We start from the raw sequence: 17,551 nt of genomic DNA on the forward strand, positions 1-17,551 counted from the left end.
CGGAAAGTGAATCATCAACTGGGGGAAAAGGAAGGCTGAGGGTGACATTTGCAAAGGGGAATGAAGGGAGGCCAGCCGTCTTCCTCGCTGCTTCTCCCAGCGCTCTTATTCATACTGTGCTGGGATTTGCCAGTGGAGGTAGCTGCTGGTTAACCAAATCCAGATTCCCTGCTCATATTTCTGCTGAAATTTGCTTTCTGTACATAGACCATTTACTCCAGCTGCAAATCCATCCTGTGAAGAGGGAGCAACCAAGCTGAAAGGCAGCTTACCGTAATGGAGTGCAGTCTGGCCTTCCCCGTCCTGAAAGAGAGACAGAGACTGGTTATTAGAGGTACAGGTAACGTTGTGCGGATACAAGTAAATCCCAGTTTCCAATAAATAAGCTGAATCACAGTGATATTTTAATTGACTAGACAAACAGCCCGGGACACTCAGCTACCTGGCAGTTAGGCTTTGAGTCACCATTCCACCATCAATCCATATTGACGGATAATCAGTATCTATCCACCCATCAGAGTGTGTGGATCACGTCATGACGTAAGTATAATTCAGTTCATAGCGTTATCACTTCCAGCCCATAAAAATGAAGGATTTCAGTCCTACAGCCTTGCTTTGGGACCCTCACTAAACCTGGTGCTTTAGTGCAAGATGGTTCTGTGCAAGCCCAGCTTTGGGCAGCTGCTCAAGAGAAGGGTAAAGCACCGGGAGACTGGCACAGCTCAGTGTGCTGCACTCTTCAGCACCAAGGAGCACACAGGGGGAAAAAAAATAATCCCACTTTTCTTCCATCTGAATAAATCTTAGGTCCCTGCTCTTCTGAATTCAGGTCTGGCCAAAGGTGGACCCGAAGCCCAAGTCATTTCTGTTGGGCTGCTGGCATCCCTGCAGGATGACAGCAGGGAAAGGGCTACGCAGAGCGCTCGGGAATGAAAGCCGGTGGCTGAACTCATCCTTGTGAAACACCTGCAGCGCAAGGGCAAAGCAAACCGCATGATTTGAAGACATTGGCACGCAGCTCCCTTTTCGAGCTAACACGTACGCCACTGCATCAGCTGCAATGGTCTGGGAAGCGTGTCCCCTTTCCCAGACTTGGCAAGCACGGGTAGGGCTTTGCCGGTGAGCGGTTGGTGCTCACGTGGCACGTCCAGCAGCGCAAACTCAGGCACCTCGCTGTGCCACAGCCTCATCCTGCCACAAGAACAGGTGAAATAACAGAAGGAAAGAATTACCGGCCCCTTTGCTTTCACTACCCCACCAGGATTAGCCTCTAATTCAGTTCTTTGCCTCCTTAATTTATTTGCATCTGTTTATGGAGACTTAAGTTTTTAATTACCATCATCTTCGGGATTAAGGTGCAAATTCTGCACTCTGCTGTGGATTCTGGAGTAGGCGAAAGGGAAAAGTAGAACAGGAGAACAGGTAGAACTCCCACCCGTAGCTGTTTGGAGACTTCTGGTTTCCCAGCCTGTTATTCTGTTTGATATTAACCCTTCAGCTGAGGAACTGGGAATGACTTGTGTGTCAGGCTGGGAGGTGCCACGCTTTGCTCTGGGACTCCACACCAACACGACAACCACAGGAGCAACAGGGACAAAAGAGAAAAGCCAGATCTAACAGGCATTTGCTGCCTGAACATCCATTTCACGTTTTTTCTGAGCAAAGGGGGGGGGGGGGGGGGGGCTCAGATTTTCCCTCCCACGTGCCACTATGCCCCATCCATGGCACTCATACCAGCGTTTGGAGGTGCCTTGTTTCAAGGACCCTATTTCTGCCCAAATTGTAGGGAGCGTAATGCAAATGTGTGTCATTAGAAGATACCGCAAAGCAAACAATTGAAGAAATCAAGGGCAGCATCCATTGATTATTCCACACTAATAAGGTAACCGATCTGAGCCGGAGCCCCGGTGCGGTCCTTAAGCACATGCCTGCTCGGAGGAGTGACAGGGCTGGCACTGACTTCAGCAAAATACGGAGCAGGGCTGGGGAAGAAGAGGCAGGAGCGCTACAAATGAGTTATGGGAAAGGCAGGCTTTCAAATATGCGGGTTTTGTGTGTGCTGGGGGATGGGAAGCCAGCTCCCCTCCGCATCCCCGCCTTCAAAATTACAGCTGACCAAACCTGCAGGTGAACGGGCTTGGAGACGCGCAGCAGAAATGCCTTTCCATGGGAACGCTTTGCTGCAAAACTCCTTATAAAATACGTAGGACCGTTCCAGGAACACTACAGCCATTTGTTCCTCTTCCAAAGGCCTGCGTAAAGCACTGCTGCTTCAGCAGCAGCCTGCGGGCTAGCAGGGCTTTTTGTTTCTCTTAGGTGGACTTTCTGGCATTTATGGGGCTAAGAAGGGAGCGCAAGTCCCAGCATACAAAATGCGTCTCTTTAATCCCAGTGTGGTTTTTAAAAAGAACTATTAATCCCATGTTATGCAAACATTGTTTACACTTTATTTAAACTGTGGATTTCTCCCCCCCCCGCTTTGAGCCTGACGGCTGGCCAAATGCTATTTGTTATACTTCTCAGATGCTACGCTATTTGCTTGTGTTTCCTCTGTGACAAATTTTAATCCAGGTAAATGGAAAAAGCTCTAGCGTGGTCACTCACTAAGGACCTTGAAATGCCCTTGGGAAGCTGCTGATCCCGATCCCTCTTTGATTTGGCTTTTTGGAGCACCATGGCTAATCTGAGGCCAACGTGCCTGGCCTCTCTGCGCACAGCGCTTGGCTCCATGTATAGCAACACTGAGCCTTCGGTGCAAAATGGTCACACCTGGAAACTAATCACAGACAGGCTGTGAAAGTGAGGATTACAGCTCCCATTGTGGAAATTACGTGAGATGAGTATCGTCTACCAGGCGCTGGAAATGTTTTGCAACAAAACAAGACGTGTAGAAGTGGTCTTAAGATGAATTCTAGCTGGTTGTGATGCAAGGGATACCTCCCAAAGTGCAACAGAAAGCAGTGGTTTCTGGAGCATCCTATGCAAGGTGTGGTGTGTCCTTCTGCCAGGACATGCCTCTCTTAGGACAAATGACCCCCAACGGTGAGTGGACAGGGACAACCTGCTGCACCCTGCCCAGGACACTGGTAACTGTCACTGCCTGGCCCGGGGGCGCTGGCACTGGTCAGGAGCAGGATGTCCCGATCGCATCCTCCACAGCTGGGAGGAGTGCAGAGATGCTGGCAGTGATCCGATGGACCATTTTGCTCATCTGTCTTACAAGCAGGGGCAGATAATTTTTCTCCATTGAAAGCCACCAGGATTTTTGTTGACTTATTTTATACAAAACACCGAGTTGGAGGGGGATGTTTGTTGTGACTGTTCACTTCTTCTCTCTCCCATTTAGCTTTCTGATTACAGCAATGTAAATCATACAGAGCTGCAAGTACACCAAGACCTAGATTCCACTGATATACACTGAAACCAATCATTTCATAAATCTGTAACGTAAAAACCTGAATATTGTAACTAGTTATTTCCAAACTGTGCCTATGGAAAGTTAGGTAATCATGGTATATTATCATTTCTGTGCTAAGGCATGTTAAAAAAATTTAGACTTCCCCCCCGCAATATGAGCTTCTGTAGTGTGACAGGAGCACAAAGAGAAGGTGTTGAGTAGGGGAGCTGATGTCAGGGAGTGCAGAATAAGTGATGGGCAGCTCTGGGGCCAACACCAAGCTCTGCTCTATGCCAGGATGCCTCTGAGAAACGCCCTTTCATCCATGTGTTAGCTGGAACAACATCAATGCGACAGGTTAAAAAGGAGGAAATCAGTGCTCTGATTCAGTGAACTTCAACACAAAAGGGGGAAAAGGCCAGGCTCAAAGCAGTATTACGTGTTTCTGTAAAGCTTTGCTTTCGGCTTGCCAGGCACTGGCAGGTTCCTGCCCCTGAGCCCTTTTAGCAATATCCTGTCTACACAAAGGAGGAGCTTGTGGAAATGGCAGAACCCATCCAGGCAGAGAGAAGGTGACCAGAAATGAAGGAAAGACCATTACACACTCAAATGCAGGACACTCAGTCCCATACTTGCAAGTCACTGACCAACAACAGATCAATTCCAAGCTCTCCTCTTTCCTCTCAATGCTGCGTGCCATCCCTGGTGACTTTTACAGCCTGCTGGCACAACTGGCCACATCAGGATGACAGTCAAGCTGCACGGCCTTCAAGGGACATGAGAGCGTTTCCAAATACTTCAAAACTAAAACCGAATGTCCACATTTACCAACCCCCTCAAAACAAAAGATGCTACAAAATCACCAGTACCTCCCACATCCATGGTCTGCGACAGATGTCACTCAATGAAAATCCAACTACCAGTGGGTAACTTATTGGATAACAGGATTTTGTTCTGCTCCTGAGAAATTTAAGCAAGAGAAATGAGAGAAGATGGACCGAGCGCAGATGGACCAACTGTCTTATCCGTTAAGTGGTACTATGGCTACTGCACGTCAATTTTGTCTTATAAGTGATAGGATTATATCGGTGTTGCCATCCCATGTTCATTCCTTGGGAATTTCTGTACCCTGCTTAACCTAACACAAGGTTTCTGGACTGAGGGGCAGAGACATGGAAATGGCATGGCTGAGCCCTGCTGAGCTGCTGCACGCGCTATAAAACCTGACTGCTGCTGCTCTGCCACGGTAAGCAGACCCTGACGAGCCGGTGTTCCACTGTGCTGGTTTCAGGGGACAGTTTTTAAAACAGTGTTATCTAAACATCGATCTTCCAGACCTGCCTCATGTGCTCTCCCAGGTGTGTGCAGAGACCTCAGCGAGTGGGATGGCAGCCCTAAGGGAGATGCTGTCGCTTCCTCCATCTACTCTGTTTTATTTAGCGCAAAAGAGGAAAACCAAAACCACGCTGGTGACCTGGGTGAGCTTTGGTCCAGCCAGACCCCATATCGGTGATGAAGCTGGGGCTGGACAGCCCTCCACACCAGCTGCAGGGGTCTGTACGGGACCCCATACCTCCTCGGGTGCTGGCCCACACTGAGCCCTCAGCTCTGTGCCTTCAATCACATCTCCAAGCATAGACACGATGAGCAGGAAAAGCGCAGTAGGAAACACAGACATTGCTCTTTTGAGGGGATAGCACAAGCACCCTTTATTTTAAGGTATTCTTTCCCCGCATCACCTCTTCTTTCTGTTCATTTGTGGCACTTTTGAAGGTGCACACTTGTTCCCATCGGCGCACTCCCAATGTTGGCAGGGATCACAGGAGATAAGACCGATGAGGTGATAAGAGTGTTTAACAGCACTGGGTTCTGGGCAGCACGGATGGGCCGGAGGGAAGATAAATATTTACACTACATCTTTAGAAGGTGAGTGAATAGAAAAGGCTAGAATAATACAGCCTCCGAACAAGCACTGGTGCTTAGGAGCTGTAAATCTAAATCTCTGCAGCCTCACGACACACACTCACTCAAGCCAGGGAGATGAAAAATAGCAAGAAAATACTTCCCTCCACTTTTAAAAAGGGTTTTATTTCTCATTTATTTCCACTTTACACTTCAACATCCCAACAATTTACTTTAACCTCATCACCTTCTTTTTCTTTCCCTGAAATTTTATCCCCAAGACAACTGAGGGCGTGACTACAGCTAAAAGCATACCAGAATTTACATGCTAATACCCACCAATATGTAAAACCAGGCAATGCAGGCTAATATAACTGGTTCAGACTCCACCAGACAATTCAGTAGATGGCCCCAGCACAGCTTTTATTTTCATTTACACGCTGCTTTTGCACACAGCAGCCTAGGTTTGGACACGTATATCAACACATGTAAAATGAATGCTTGTCCAACTGAAGGAGCTAGATGAGTGGATCGCTGTGTGTGCAAATGTTGGCACAGAAAAGCAATGGAATTTAGTTTGGAATTTGATCCTGTTCTTTTAAAATCCCTACCTTAAACCAGTAGGCCCCCACATGCAAATAGACTTTTGCTTCTAGTTGTTTCCTGAGCCATAAAGCGATGCCAGCGACAGTGCAATCTGAGAAACAAGACCATCTAACAGCTTTGTGCCAAAGCATCTAGAGTCCCAAATAGCTCGGACCCTAGAAAAATAAAGCAGATCTTTATGTTTTCTCCCCGTTTTTCAGCTTTTGATTTTGCTAAGCCAAAATATACTTGTGCCCGCTTACTTTCACCTGCTGTTTTAGACTGGCTGGCCCACACAAGGATAATTAGTTAGCTGGTGCTTGTGAAATGCTTGTAAGGTTGCAGTTGTTGATGTTAAGTATAGGCTGTTGTGAGACATCACCATGTGCATCCTTGGTGCCAGCTCGAAGGTGGCTCAGGCACTCCCCGAGGACCAACACTGTGGGACAAAGGATAGAGAGCAACCTCTGACAGAAGCAAAACCAAAATCCACGCGCTGGTCATGAACGGCTGCTATTTGGGGACTGCAAATAGCTCAGGCTGACAAGTGCAGGGCTCAGGTATCCTGTAAGTTTGGCTCCTCAATGAACTTTTCCACCCACCTCCCTTGCATGTGGGCAGGCTTGGCGGGGACCCCTCTCCTAGTGAGCTGTCCACTTCCCCGAGCTCATTCCTCTGTCCCCTTCCCCTCCATTCAGACCTCTTCCTGCACTGTGCCGGGCAGACAGCCGTAGGGATGGAAGGTGCTAGACAGATCTTTATCATCACCTCTTGGGCCCTTCTCCAGCGCCTACCTGCCAGGCTATCATTTGGCCTATCTTCTAAGTGCCTCACAGATAAATTAGATCTGCATAGAGAAGCAATTATTACATTTCTAATGGCATGAACCCTTACAGCACAATCTGCTAGTGAAAGGCAAAGAAAATTGCATTAGCTTTTGTTTGATTCAAAATTATGATCAAGGGAAGAGGGATGCTGAAGCCCTTTAAAGCCAAGCCTCCGAGCTGGGGATCTTTCTGTCTGGGGACCTCCCTATTCATATTCGCTGCTTGAGCTCATTCATTTAGGTGCACTAATTTGGAGGAGCCCTCCACTTTGCAAGGCTGCTGTCAAAACCAGATCTAAGAAAGCTCAGAGAGAATACGAGGCTCAGGAGCTGCCACCCCCTCCCTCCCGGAGCCTGCGTCTGCTAATGCACCCAAACGCCACCGGCCCGAGGAGTTCAGTGTGCCAGGGTTACGCTAATCCCTCATCGCCCTAGTTTCTAACTGGTGGTGTACCTAAATTTCCAAGTGCAATTTCAGTGGGATTTATCACATCTACTATCATCAGCGTGTAGTGCTGCTGGCACAGATACAGACTCTCAATATCCCGCCGCAGACGTGGCTGTCTTTAATTGCAGAACAAACCCATTTCTGAATCTATACAGCGGCTCGCGCAGCGACACCGAAACTCTCCGGGCTGTTTTCTTGTTTAGCATTTTCATCCCTATTTGCAGCCGTCACTCCATGCACAGCGGTGTATTTGTACGTACATGTTTACAGGTTGCTCCAAAGAATATTTGCTGCTGCCTGTTCCCTCCAGCACCAGGCATCTTGCTGCTCATCAAAACCCAAGTGCGCTGGTGCAATAGAAAAGCTGCCAGGAAGCTGCGGGCTTCCTCAGCCCAGGGATCAAGAGCCAGTGCCTAGAGCTGTAACAAGTGTCACAGCGCTGCAGCTGAGCCAGCAGCCTCCAACAAAACTATGCAAACGCCATCGCAGGCGGCAAACAGGACAATATTCCTAAAGGCAAGATGCTAAAATCGCATTTCTCAGGGTGTTTCCCTGCCCCCTCCCCATGTAAAAGTTAGCAGCTCTTGTACTGCTTTATCACTTTAGTGTGGCTGAAGCAGATACCTGGTTATTTAAGGGGCAGGATAAATGGGCTGAGACAGCTTTCCCATCCCCAATTCACTAGGGAACGCTTGGAAATTCCACCTGACACTGGGACCGCGCTGTGCTCTTAAACAATCTCCCGTCTGATCCGATTGTTCCCCAGTGGGGAGGCAGGCTGCAGCTAGCTCAAGAGTCATTGATTGGATTAACAGCCTAATTCCCAACAGATGAATAGAATACTGATGTCTTGTCAGCCCACATCATAGAAGGAAAACACAATCTGCTTCTACAGCCCCGAAATTTAACCCTTTGCTTCCCTGTTCCCCCTCCCCAGGGCACACAGCTGAAGGCACAGGTCCGGCACTTTCAGCTCAAGATCACAGCCATTTGAATGAGAAAAGATGTATTAACCTTTGGGACGCTTTGCCTAATCATCTACATGCCATGGGATCACATGTTATTTTCCGTAAGGCTGGTTTTGTAAGAAGCCCTCTTTTCATCCTTTCTAGACAGGAGAGATTTATACCAGGCACCTTAATTTATTATTTTTTTTTTATTATTACTCTCTATTTTACCACCTGCCATTAAAGGAAATACTGTATGCTTCACAGTAAGTGGTGGAAAATTCATTAGCTTAACGATATTTATTCTGAAATATACAGCTATTGAGCGTTTTCCGAGTCTATCATTTGATTAGGAGGAGAGATCCACCTGGAGAGGAGCATCCAGCCGCGTTGCCGGAGAGGCATCGCTGCAAGGCTCTCTCCCTCCAGCAGCTCTTGGCAAGCTGTGGGGCAGGGCACAGAAGCAAGGCACATCATTTGCTCTCGGAGAGCTCCCGTTCTCCACCTCCTAATGGAGACACTAATGTTTTCTTACCTCATAGAAAGACTGTGATAAGAAATTAATTGCTACTGGTCAAATGTTCACTACTACAGAAGCAGGACCGTGTGCATATTAAAGAGATTCTCCAAGAACAAAATTTATTTATGGACTCCTTGGCACTGCCTGCATTTGTTTCCTTGCTCAGGAGACAAGAATAAATAAAAATCACCTGATTTTAAGAAATGTATCCAAAATGACCTATTTTTGCCTCAGGTCACTGGGGTCCATAATGCTGTGGGTTTTGTTTCCTTCCAACAGCCACCTTTTATGCCTGCATTTACAAAACAGGCAGATATACATTTAAATACTGTCATTTTTTTCAGCAGCAACCCTAGAATATACAGGAACAGAGCTACAGCACTCATGCCAGGACTGTACCCCATATTGAGAGGTGGCCTCTGGCGCATCTCTGATGTGACAGTCTCAGTGGCAACAATAGCTTACCAACTCTTTAACCGGCTTTCCCACCTCTGCAAGGTGTGTATCATCTCAGGTCAGCCAGGTTGTTCTGTGAAGCAGAAATAAGGTATTTCCAGTTTCATTTGGATTTTACAGCTCACATGCAGAGCGGAAACATTACCTCCATCACTCCTTGACTCTAAAAAACTAATTAGCCCAGCACTAACGTGACAAATAGGAGAGAAAGCATGAAAGGATGCGGGTGCACACCCCCCCCCTTTTTTTCCCCCTCCTTTTAACAGTACCTGCTAGCCACGACAGTTTTCCAGACTTCGTGATTTCACGACATCAATATGCATATAAAAAACTTGCTAGGACACTGAACGAAAGGAAGAGGCCTTCCCTCTCCTGGCTGCCAATACATCAACCCTATAGAGCCCTGTCTGCAGAGATGCAGGGTGCTCCGTGTTCACCACACGGGCCGTGGGGAGGCAACACTATGCATTAATGACAGAGCTGCCTTGACCAAAACAATTAGCGAGAGATGCCACATTGACTCAAACAATTCAATTAATGCAGTATTAGTGCTAGTATTTTAAAGTCATTCGAATTATTAGCTCCTTTTACAAACTGAAACCATAATGTTTCATTTTCATCCCAGATGTGAATTGCTCCAGAACGGCAATAAATAAATAAGTCAAATGACCCCTGTCCAGCCCAGCCCCTGTCCTGTAATGTGGCTGCATTGTATATTCACGAATCCAGGTTAAGGATAGTGACTGGGGCAGTTGTGCCCTGGAACTAGCAGACTGCAGGTTTTATAAATACATACAGAAATAATTAAAATCTAAGGGGTTTAGAAGGGTTAATCTCCTTTAAATAATCTCTGCCACAAAGCCTGTAAAGTCACTGCTGGCATCGTGCCCGCATGGGACCGGCTGTCGGATATCAGGGCAGCACGTGTGGATGGGAGCAGAGAGATTAAGTGGAAGTGCTGCCGCGGTGGCCTATCAGACATGCTGCTCCCCTGCATATGGCTCCCCCGGCCACTACCGAGGGGCTGGAAATGCTGCGAGCAGGATAGGATCCAGCGCCAACCAGCAAGTCAACATGCCACTTGCTCCACCTGATTAAAGAGAGAGAGGAGGAAGCTTGATTAGGCTGCTAAATTTAGCAGGTTGGACAGGAGACAGCAGGAGCCGGCAGAATTGCTGCCATTGCTCAGTTCACCTGAGTCCTTCCCGACTTCAAAGCAAATGATGGCTTATATTTATTTAAAGGGATTCAGGACTTTGGAAATTACCCTACAGGCTTGAACCCACAGCCCTGGGTGGCCAAGGAGATGTTGCACTTTTAATTGTCAACTACAATGGACCAAGAGCTGCCACTCTGCATTTCAGGTGGTCCTCTTCGGATAAACTCACATTTTAAAGCCGACAGCCGAGTGACCACTAGAGACAAAGCAATCCAAAAGCAAGCAGAGAAACCACTCCTGGGTAGGCTGAAGCAGCGCCCTGTCTGAACCCAGGAGTTTCATTTCCACGGAACTGGGCAAAGGCAGGCTCAGCTGAAATGCCCAGAACCCTGCAGGAGCGGCTGGAGCGCTGGCAGGGAGGCTGCAGTATCATGACTGACGACCGCAGGCACAGTTGCAGCAAAAGCACAGCCAAGTTGCACGTGTCCATGTGCCGCAGGAGTGGCAGAGGTGCTGCTAATGGCCCAGGGATCTTTTTTAAGTCAGTGAGGCTGAAGGCTCTGGAGACTCTATTTTGGTCTCATAAACCTTCCTTGGTTTGGCGTGCAAAATCAAAACTTTAGGTGTTGAGATGATCTGAAGCATCCCCTGACCTCATTAAATGGGATCTGGATTTTATTAAGCCAAGCTTGGGGAAGCCTGGGCTAGCAAGGGAGCTGACTTACAGCGGCCCTTGGCCCACAGCTTCAAAGACACTTCTTTCTTCTGCTTCGTTAGAAAAACCCAACACCAGGGACCTCGCTCGGACATCTCAAAGCACCTCAGGACAGTGCTGTGCCCTGCAGCCTCCAGACAGCCCTTCCTTCCCGAGCATGCCTGTTTCTTAAGGATGATGACTCCTCTTTGTGGCTAATCTGGAATTAGAGAGGACGTTCGCACACTCACAGCTGTCTGCCAGAGGGGGAAGGCATCAGAGCCTGGATCCTGCCCCAAAGTGGACCACTGCCAGGGAGAAGCTGACTGCATGTGTTGATTTAAGAAGCTCCCATCTCATCACCTCAAAGGGTTGCTGGTTTTGTGACATCCAACAGCCTTTTAGCAGCCTCTGTGAATTTTATTAGTAGCTGATTTACCATTTTTTATTTTATAAGGCATGAAGCTGCTCTTTCATTTGATCATCCACCACCAAGTACAACTAGATGTCAGACTCTGAAAACTCTCGTCTCAGTCTATGATCGTTGGGACTTGTTCCTGATGGAAGAAAGGAGAAATAAATAGAGAGGGAAAACATTTATTGGTGCTGCTTATTCACAGACAGTCAGGTTTCCGAACCGCTATTAATAAAGTGCCAATGCTAAAGAAAAAAGGAAAAATGTCTGGAGAAAACTGCCTCAGGGCATCACACTAAATCAGTAACTGGGATTTCTCGATGGAGCCACGTTGCTATTAAAATAAAGCTGAACTAAGTATTTGCAGTCTGGTCTGTCATTACTTGTTTAGTGAGATGCAAAACTATCCTCACTTTAAAGGGCTCTTTCAAAGTCTAGAGGCAGCACTTGCTTCCTCCTTGTGCTGTATAATAGAGGTGTTCCTAATGAAATTCAGCAGGAGCTGGAGATAACCAGGGAAAACCATGGCCAACTTTGTAACGGACAGATTTATGTTCAGGGACGTCCTGCTTTTTGAATGAGTTACTCTGCACAGGGCAGGAATCACAGTTTTGCCATTCATGGGTCGTACAAGCGTGGCAGAAGGTCAAGTTCCCTGGGTGGTGCTCAGCCCGAGCCAAAGGCTGGGGCTGCAGTCACATCTGGGGCTGAGCTGAGCGGGTCCGTCCCATTTCCTACTAAAGCAGCACAGGGAGCCTGCTGGGACCCGGACATCTGTCCTCAGCACCCAGAACTGGGACCAGCCCATTTCATACTGGGTGGATGGCTGGGGAGGAGCAGATGGCATGTACTGGTGGTGGCGACCGACGTGGGGCAGAGCTGAACCAGTGACCTCGAGGTGAAAGGCTTCCTATCTCCCATTATCAATCCCCAGAGCCCCCTCCGAAGTAAGTGTTGATACATTAATCTTCCTGACTGATGGAAACAAACTGCAAATATAATGTGCCGTGGGGGAATCTTTATGTATTTCGAGCCAAAACTACGCTTAAAAACAAAGTTAAGGGCATGCTTAGGTTTCGGCCTTTCCTCAGAAACATTACTAGTTAATGCCATCTTCTTTCTCTTCCAAGTACGAAATTTAAAGAGCACGTCATCACACATTAGCCTCTGAGCACAGCCCCAGCATGGATTGCCTCAGTAAATAATAAACCGGTGTTTGTGTTTCCTTGTGTGCATGCTGTCCTCCTAAATAGTTTACTAACAAAGGAGTATATTTAGGAGCACTGCTGGAGTGCCTCGATGAAGCATGTTGTGTAGGATAAATACCTCCACATCAGGACACTTTTCAAAGCCATCAGGCAGAGGGGTCAGTCTGTTGTGGGTTTTTTTAAAACTGCACAAGCTAATGCTTTAAGAGTGTCTTGATGGAATCAGGGAAATTGGATTGTCCCCCCATTTGCTGGCCTAAAACAAGCCTTTTTTTATTTATCCCATTAGAGGAACACAAGAGAAACCTTTTAAATGTCACTAAAATTTTCCCTGCATTGCAAAACCCAGTCAAAAGGGTTTTAATTTTCCCGGAGACCTCTTAAGTAATGCAGTATGTCAAGGTTTAATACATTGCGTGCAGGGGATTGTCTATATTCTGTGCTGTTTCACCAGGGTGACTCTGTAGGGTCAGTCCTGTTTGCTGGATTTGGTCCCTGCCAGCACCCAGGCCACTTTAGATCAGCTCTGGTGAAACAAACGGGCAAGTGACAACGAGATGAGAAGCAGCTTCTCCTGGATCAGTCTGGGATTCCCAAAAACTCAGCAGTGACGGTCACTCTCCAGTAATCCGGTTCTGTGAGTTGGGGCTCTCTGGTTTTGAGAGAGTCTGTAATTTATAGGCTTTATTCACGTATTTATAGGAGGACTAGAGAGACTTGGGAAGAGGCACTTACGTACGCAAGGCTCCAGATACCCCTGGAGTATTTAATATGACAAACATAAGCTGCAGACCGGAGGCAGAACCAGAACTGCAAACCGGCAGCACAGAAAGCGCTAACACACACCGGCTAGAGACAGCAACAGGGTCACAAACCCTTCAAAGGCTGGGCTGGTGCCCACTCAACCCATGCCATGGCTGTATCCAGTGTATCCAGACCCGTGGTAATTTAATATACATAGTAAACGGACTATGTATATATAAAAAAAAAAAAGACTGGACTGATAGCAGTAAATTGGCCATCACCTAGAATTTAACCCTAGCTGCAACCAACCTCTCACCTCGGTGACAGAGTTGGAAGGCAGGGAGCGAGGGGCTATTTCCTGCTAAATTATTCCATTCCCCTTTAACGCAACACCATCCCAACGGCTGTGGGCATTAATGCCAAACCAGCTTCTCCTGGCCCCTCCAAGCCCATTCCGCTTGTCGGCCAGCCCGTAAACTGGAAGCTACGGGTGGTCTGTTCTGCCAGAGTAATCCCAACTAGTAACTAAACGCTACTAAAATACAACATTATTTTGCTCCTGCAGGATAAGGGAGTTCTCTATCCACGCTGTCCCTGTTTCTTTTTGTAAAAAGTGAATGCGTCGTCATACCACCGCAACAGAGGACCTGGGGTGCTAAGTCATTTTGGGCTGACCGTGTAATTCTCCCCAGCCCTGGTTCTAAAGGGAGAAGATGAACCGTAGGGCAACGATTATCCAGGCTGGTGTATGTCAGCCCTCATCCTCTTGTCCCTGAACTCACATGTGCACACCGAGAGCTGGGAAAGGTGCAGAGCCAGGGAAAGTGAGGAAGAGGAGGCAAATCCCAGCCTCCTAACTAGTCAAAATAAAACACAGCCCTGAGACTGACACTGCCTCTTGATCTTCCCTGTAAAGCTGCCTAATCTATTTTACAAAATGTCAAAATTCAGCACGAAAATCGGAAAAAGGGGGGGGGCGGGGGGGAAATATCAGACTGGCTGGTTATTGGACCAAGGGCTGTGTTAAAAGGATCAGGAGGTGGTGGGCCAAGTGGTGGGGGAGGGAATGGGATAAAGTAGTGGTCTAATCAAATCAGTTTAAAAAGCTGCAGCCTCTCAGAGTTAACCTTGCCAATCAGAGAGCGAGCGGGAGCATGTCTGCGCACATTAAAGCGGGAGCGTGTCCTTGAACCCACAGCACACTCCATCCTCCCCCCCGCAGCCCACGCAGGCTGTGTACCCAACACCCTCGGCAGCCAGGAGAAAAGCCCAGGATTAGGCACCCTCCTTAGCCTCGCTCAAGTGGAAGTCAACATGGCAAAGGCAGCTTGGACGCTTCCCCGTGATTAGAGGTGAGCTCATGGGATTAAGCCAGCAAGAGTTGGAGAAATGTTAAAAAACAAACAAAACAAAAAAAGGAAACAAAAGGAGTAACCCTCCCATTGACAAATGCTGTTGTATTGAGTCTGGCAGCTGTAAGATGCATTACTAACCTTTGCTAATGACTAAGGGCACCAAAGTCACTTTAAAATAAATATTCACTAGGAATTACACGGGTAATCTAAAGGGATTATCTTGCTGCCTTAACAGGTCCATAAACTAAACGTTAAATGGCCTACACAAGTGTTTGCATTATTTTTGACCCAAATCAACCTTTCTGCTAAAAGCTGTGGAAAGCCAGATTCAATTTTGGAAACAACGTGTCCGCTTTGAGTTAGTGTTCTTCTAAATTCCCCCAGATCCTCTGTTTTTTGAAGGAAAAATGGGACTGAGCTCTTGGAATCCAGGAGCCTGCCAGCAGCCAGGGAAAGGCTTTAGCAGAAACACACGTTCAGAACATGAAGCAGCAGGCACAAATCCAGTCTGCCACATAATCCAGTCCCTGTGGCAAAAGTATCCCTGTTCAGAGTCTTAACTGCAGCCCTTCTTCCCTACAGAGATGGGGAAGGCACAGTGTGGGAAGAAGGAGCACTGATGATAAATGGTGGCTAAACCCCAACTATTCTGTGCCTCAGTTTCCCCACCTGTCAAATGGGGAATATGTCATGGGCCTTCCAGCTGGGGCACTTGTCCCTGTGCCTCAAGCTATCCAAGGGGAATGAAGCCGAAGCAGAGCCATGTGCCTGAGGCTCGGCAGCTGTACTCAGGCAGGTCAGGAGAGCAGGAGTTACGGCATATGCTTCAGCAACAGGGACTGAATGACGGGATGAGAACAGCTCCCGTGCACCAGTCTGCAGAGCCCGACAACAACTTCATTGCATTGTCTATAGATGAAAAAGTACAGTCTAAAAAGGCACAGATGCCTTAAGGCCACCATACACAATGCCCGAATTGCATCTAATTCCAAAGATCACATCAGACACAAATGGGGAGTAAGTCCTACAGAGGAATAAACAAAAGTACATCGACGCTTCCTTCCAGCAGGTATTTCAGACCCAGCCTTAGAAAAAGGACTCGGGTTTTTTTCCCCACTTCCCAACCTGCGATGCAGGCCAGGGAACACAGCAGCATGCTCAGGACCCTAGTCCAGCAGGAAAGGTCCATCTCCAGCCTGTGCTGACACACCGGACACATGCCCACCTTGCAAACCTATGTGATCATTTTTCACCTGGACCCCTTAGCCTGTATACCTGCGTCAGTCAGTGTGCACACTTCTGAAGACAGCTATTTCTCCAAGGCATGCTGAATTAACTTTTAAGAATGCAACAGGACTAAGGGACTTGAAGAGACATAAACTCCTCTTAAATCCCACTGCTCCTGCACAATCACTAGCAATAAGCCAGGGCCCTCTTGCAGCAAATCAGGAAATTGAGGGAGATGATCAAGCTGCTTGAAGCACAGAAAAATGCTACACCAATGGATCTGAAGAAATCACATCGCTAGAGCCCTTTGATGTCTGATGTACAACTCAGGGAAAGAAGAATAAAACACAATGGGAAGCTGGCAGAGAAAACATACTCCAGGAAAAGATCAATAGTTAAAAAGCTCACTTCTACTGACACAGGGAAGAAAAACGTTTGCAACCGTTATGTTTTTTAAAGACTTCTTCATGATGTCGAGAAGTTCCTGCTTTTTTTTTTTTTTTTTGAGATTAGAAAAAGCTAAGAAGGTCTAACCTAGTAAAACCTAATTTCACAAGAGGTCTTGTTTGCCAGCCTTGGCAACAGGGGTGGACGTGCTGTCCATCGCCCACTGAAGGCACTGCAGGAGGAGTGCCCTAACAAGAGCACTTTAAACTCAAATGCCAGGCAAACTTTAACAGCAAGTAAAGGCACTATTTTACAGGTTCTCACAAGAAAAGTCATTCCATCACATGAGATTTCTCTCTCTGAAATACATAGTTTTAGCTAGAATAAAATGAATAGATAAAAACTAGGACTTCCGTCTTTAAAGATGCATTCTCCTCCTTCCTTCTAAAACAAACCGTTTCAAAATTTTCTTCACACACTGTAAAAGAATGATAAAGGGGAAAAGATTAACATCCTCCTCACTGATTTCCATCTGATAACAGTGACCTAAAAGCAATCTCTTGCAGTTGAAGGAGCCCTGAACAAACCTGAGAACATCTCTTCAGTCTTCACTAAGCCAGCTCCAAGACAAAATACTAATTGCCGTAAAAAAAGACACAGTTCCTATTCTCACCTCCTATCCCAGCTGGCAAGGGCTGGAATAAGAGAGCTTTTAAAAAGGAGCCTTGGGGTCTGGTAGGGCAAACCCCTGTCCACAGGAGTGTCCCTACAGGGGCAGGAGAACTCTCCCATGGACACCAGCCCCATGGGGTGGGCTGGCAACATCAGCACTTTCTCAGTTGGTAGATAATCGCACCAGCAAATATATTTGCACTTACCAATCAGGACTGAAGCGTTAAACAGGGATTCAGAACACCAGGTTCACTACTGGATTTAAATTGGTAGAAATCACATTCATGCTACAGCTACCAAGGACGTGTGAGTGGAAAATGAGACCTCTCAGCAGAGCCAGCCACTTCTGCTGCAGCTTTCTGCAAAGCAACATGAAGCCTGCTAGCCACATTAAATGTGGATATTCAAATATCAGCTGCTTGTTTCCAGAAAACTCCTCCAGAAAAGCATCAATTCATTCAGGAGAACTCACCCTATGGCACACCCTGATCATGCCCCAAAGCCTCCCAGCAACTAAAGCAGAACCCAAATGACTCAAGAACTTCAATTTGCACTGAAAACAGCAGCCCTGCGCATCTAAACATTATCGACCAAGAGCATGCAAAGTTT

General features: G+C 47.3%; 1 protein-coding gene across 4 annotated transcripts in view; it reads right to left on the minus strand.

The window, feature by feature from the left end:
- Positions 1 to 17,551, minus strand: part of ACBD6 (acyl-CoA binding domain containing 6) — an 87,986-nt gene that overhangs the window by 4,576 nt on the left and 65,859 nt on the right. For 2 of the 4 annotated variants that reach the window (XM_055724824.1, XM_055724821.1), the window contains one exon: positions 273 to 303. In XM_055724824.1, coding sequence (XP_055580799.1) covers positions 273 to 303 — 31 coding nt within the window. The other 2 variants (XM_055724825.1, XM_055724826.1) reach the window with 2 other exon arrangements.

The sequence above is a fragment of the Falco cherrug genome, chromosome 12 (assembly GCF_023634085.1).
Source record: "Falco cherrug isolate bFalChe1 chromosome 12, bFalChe1.pri, whole genome shotgun sequence".
In the NCBI taxonomy this organism is placed as follows: domain Eukaryota; kingdom Metazoa; phylum Chordata; class Aves; order Falconiformes; family Falconidae; genus Falco; species Falco cherrug.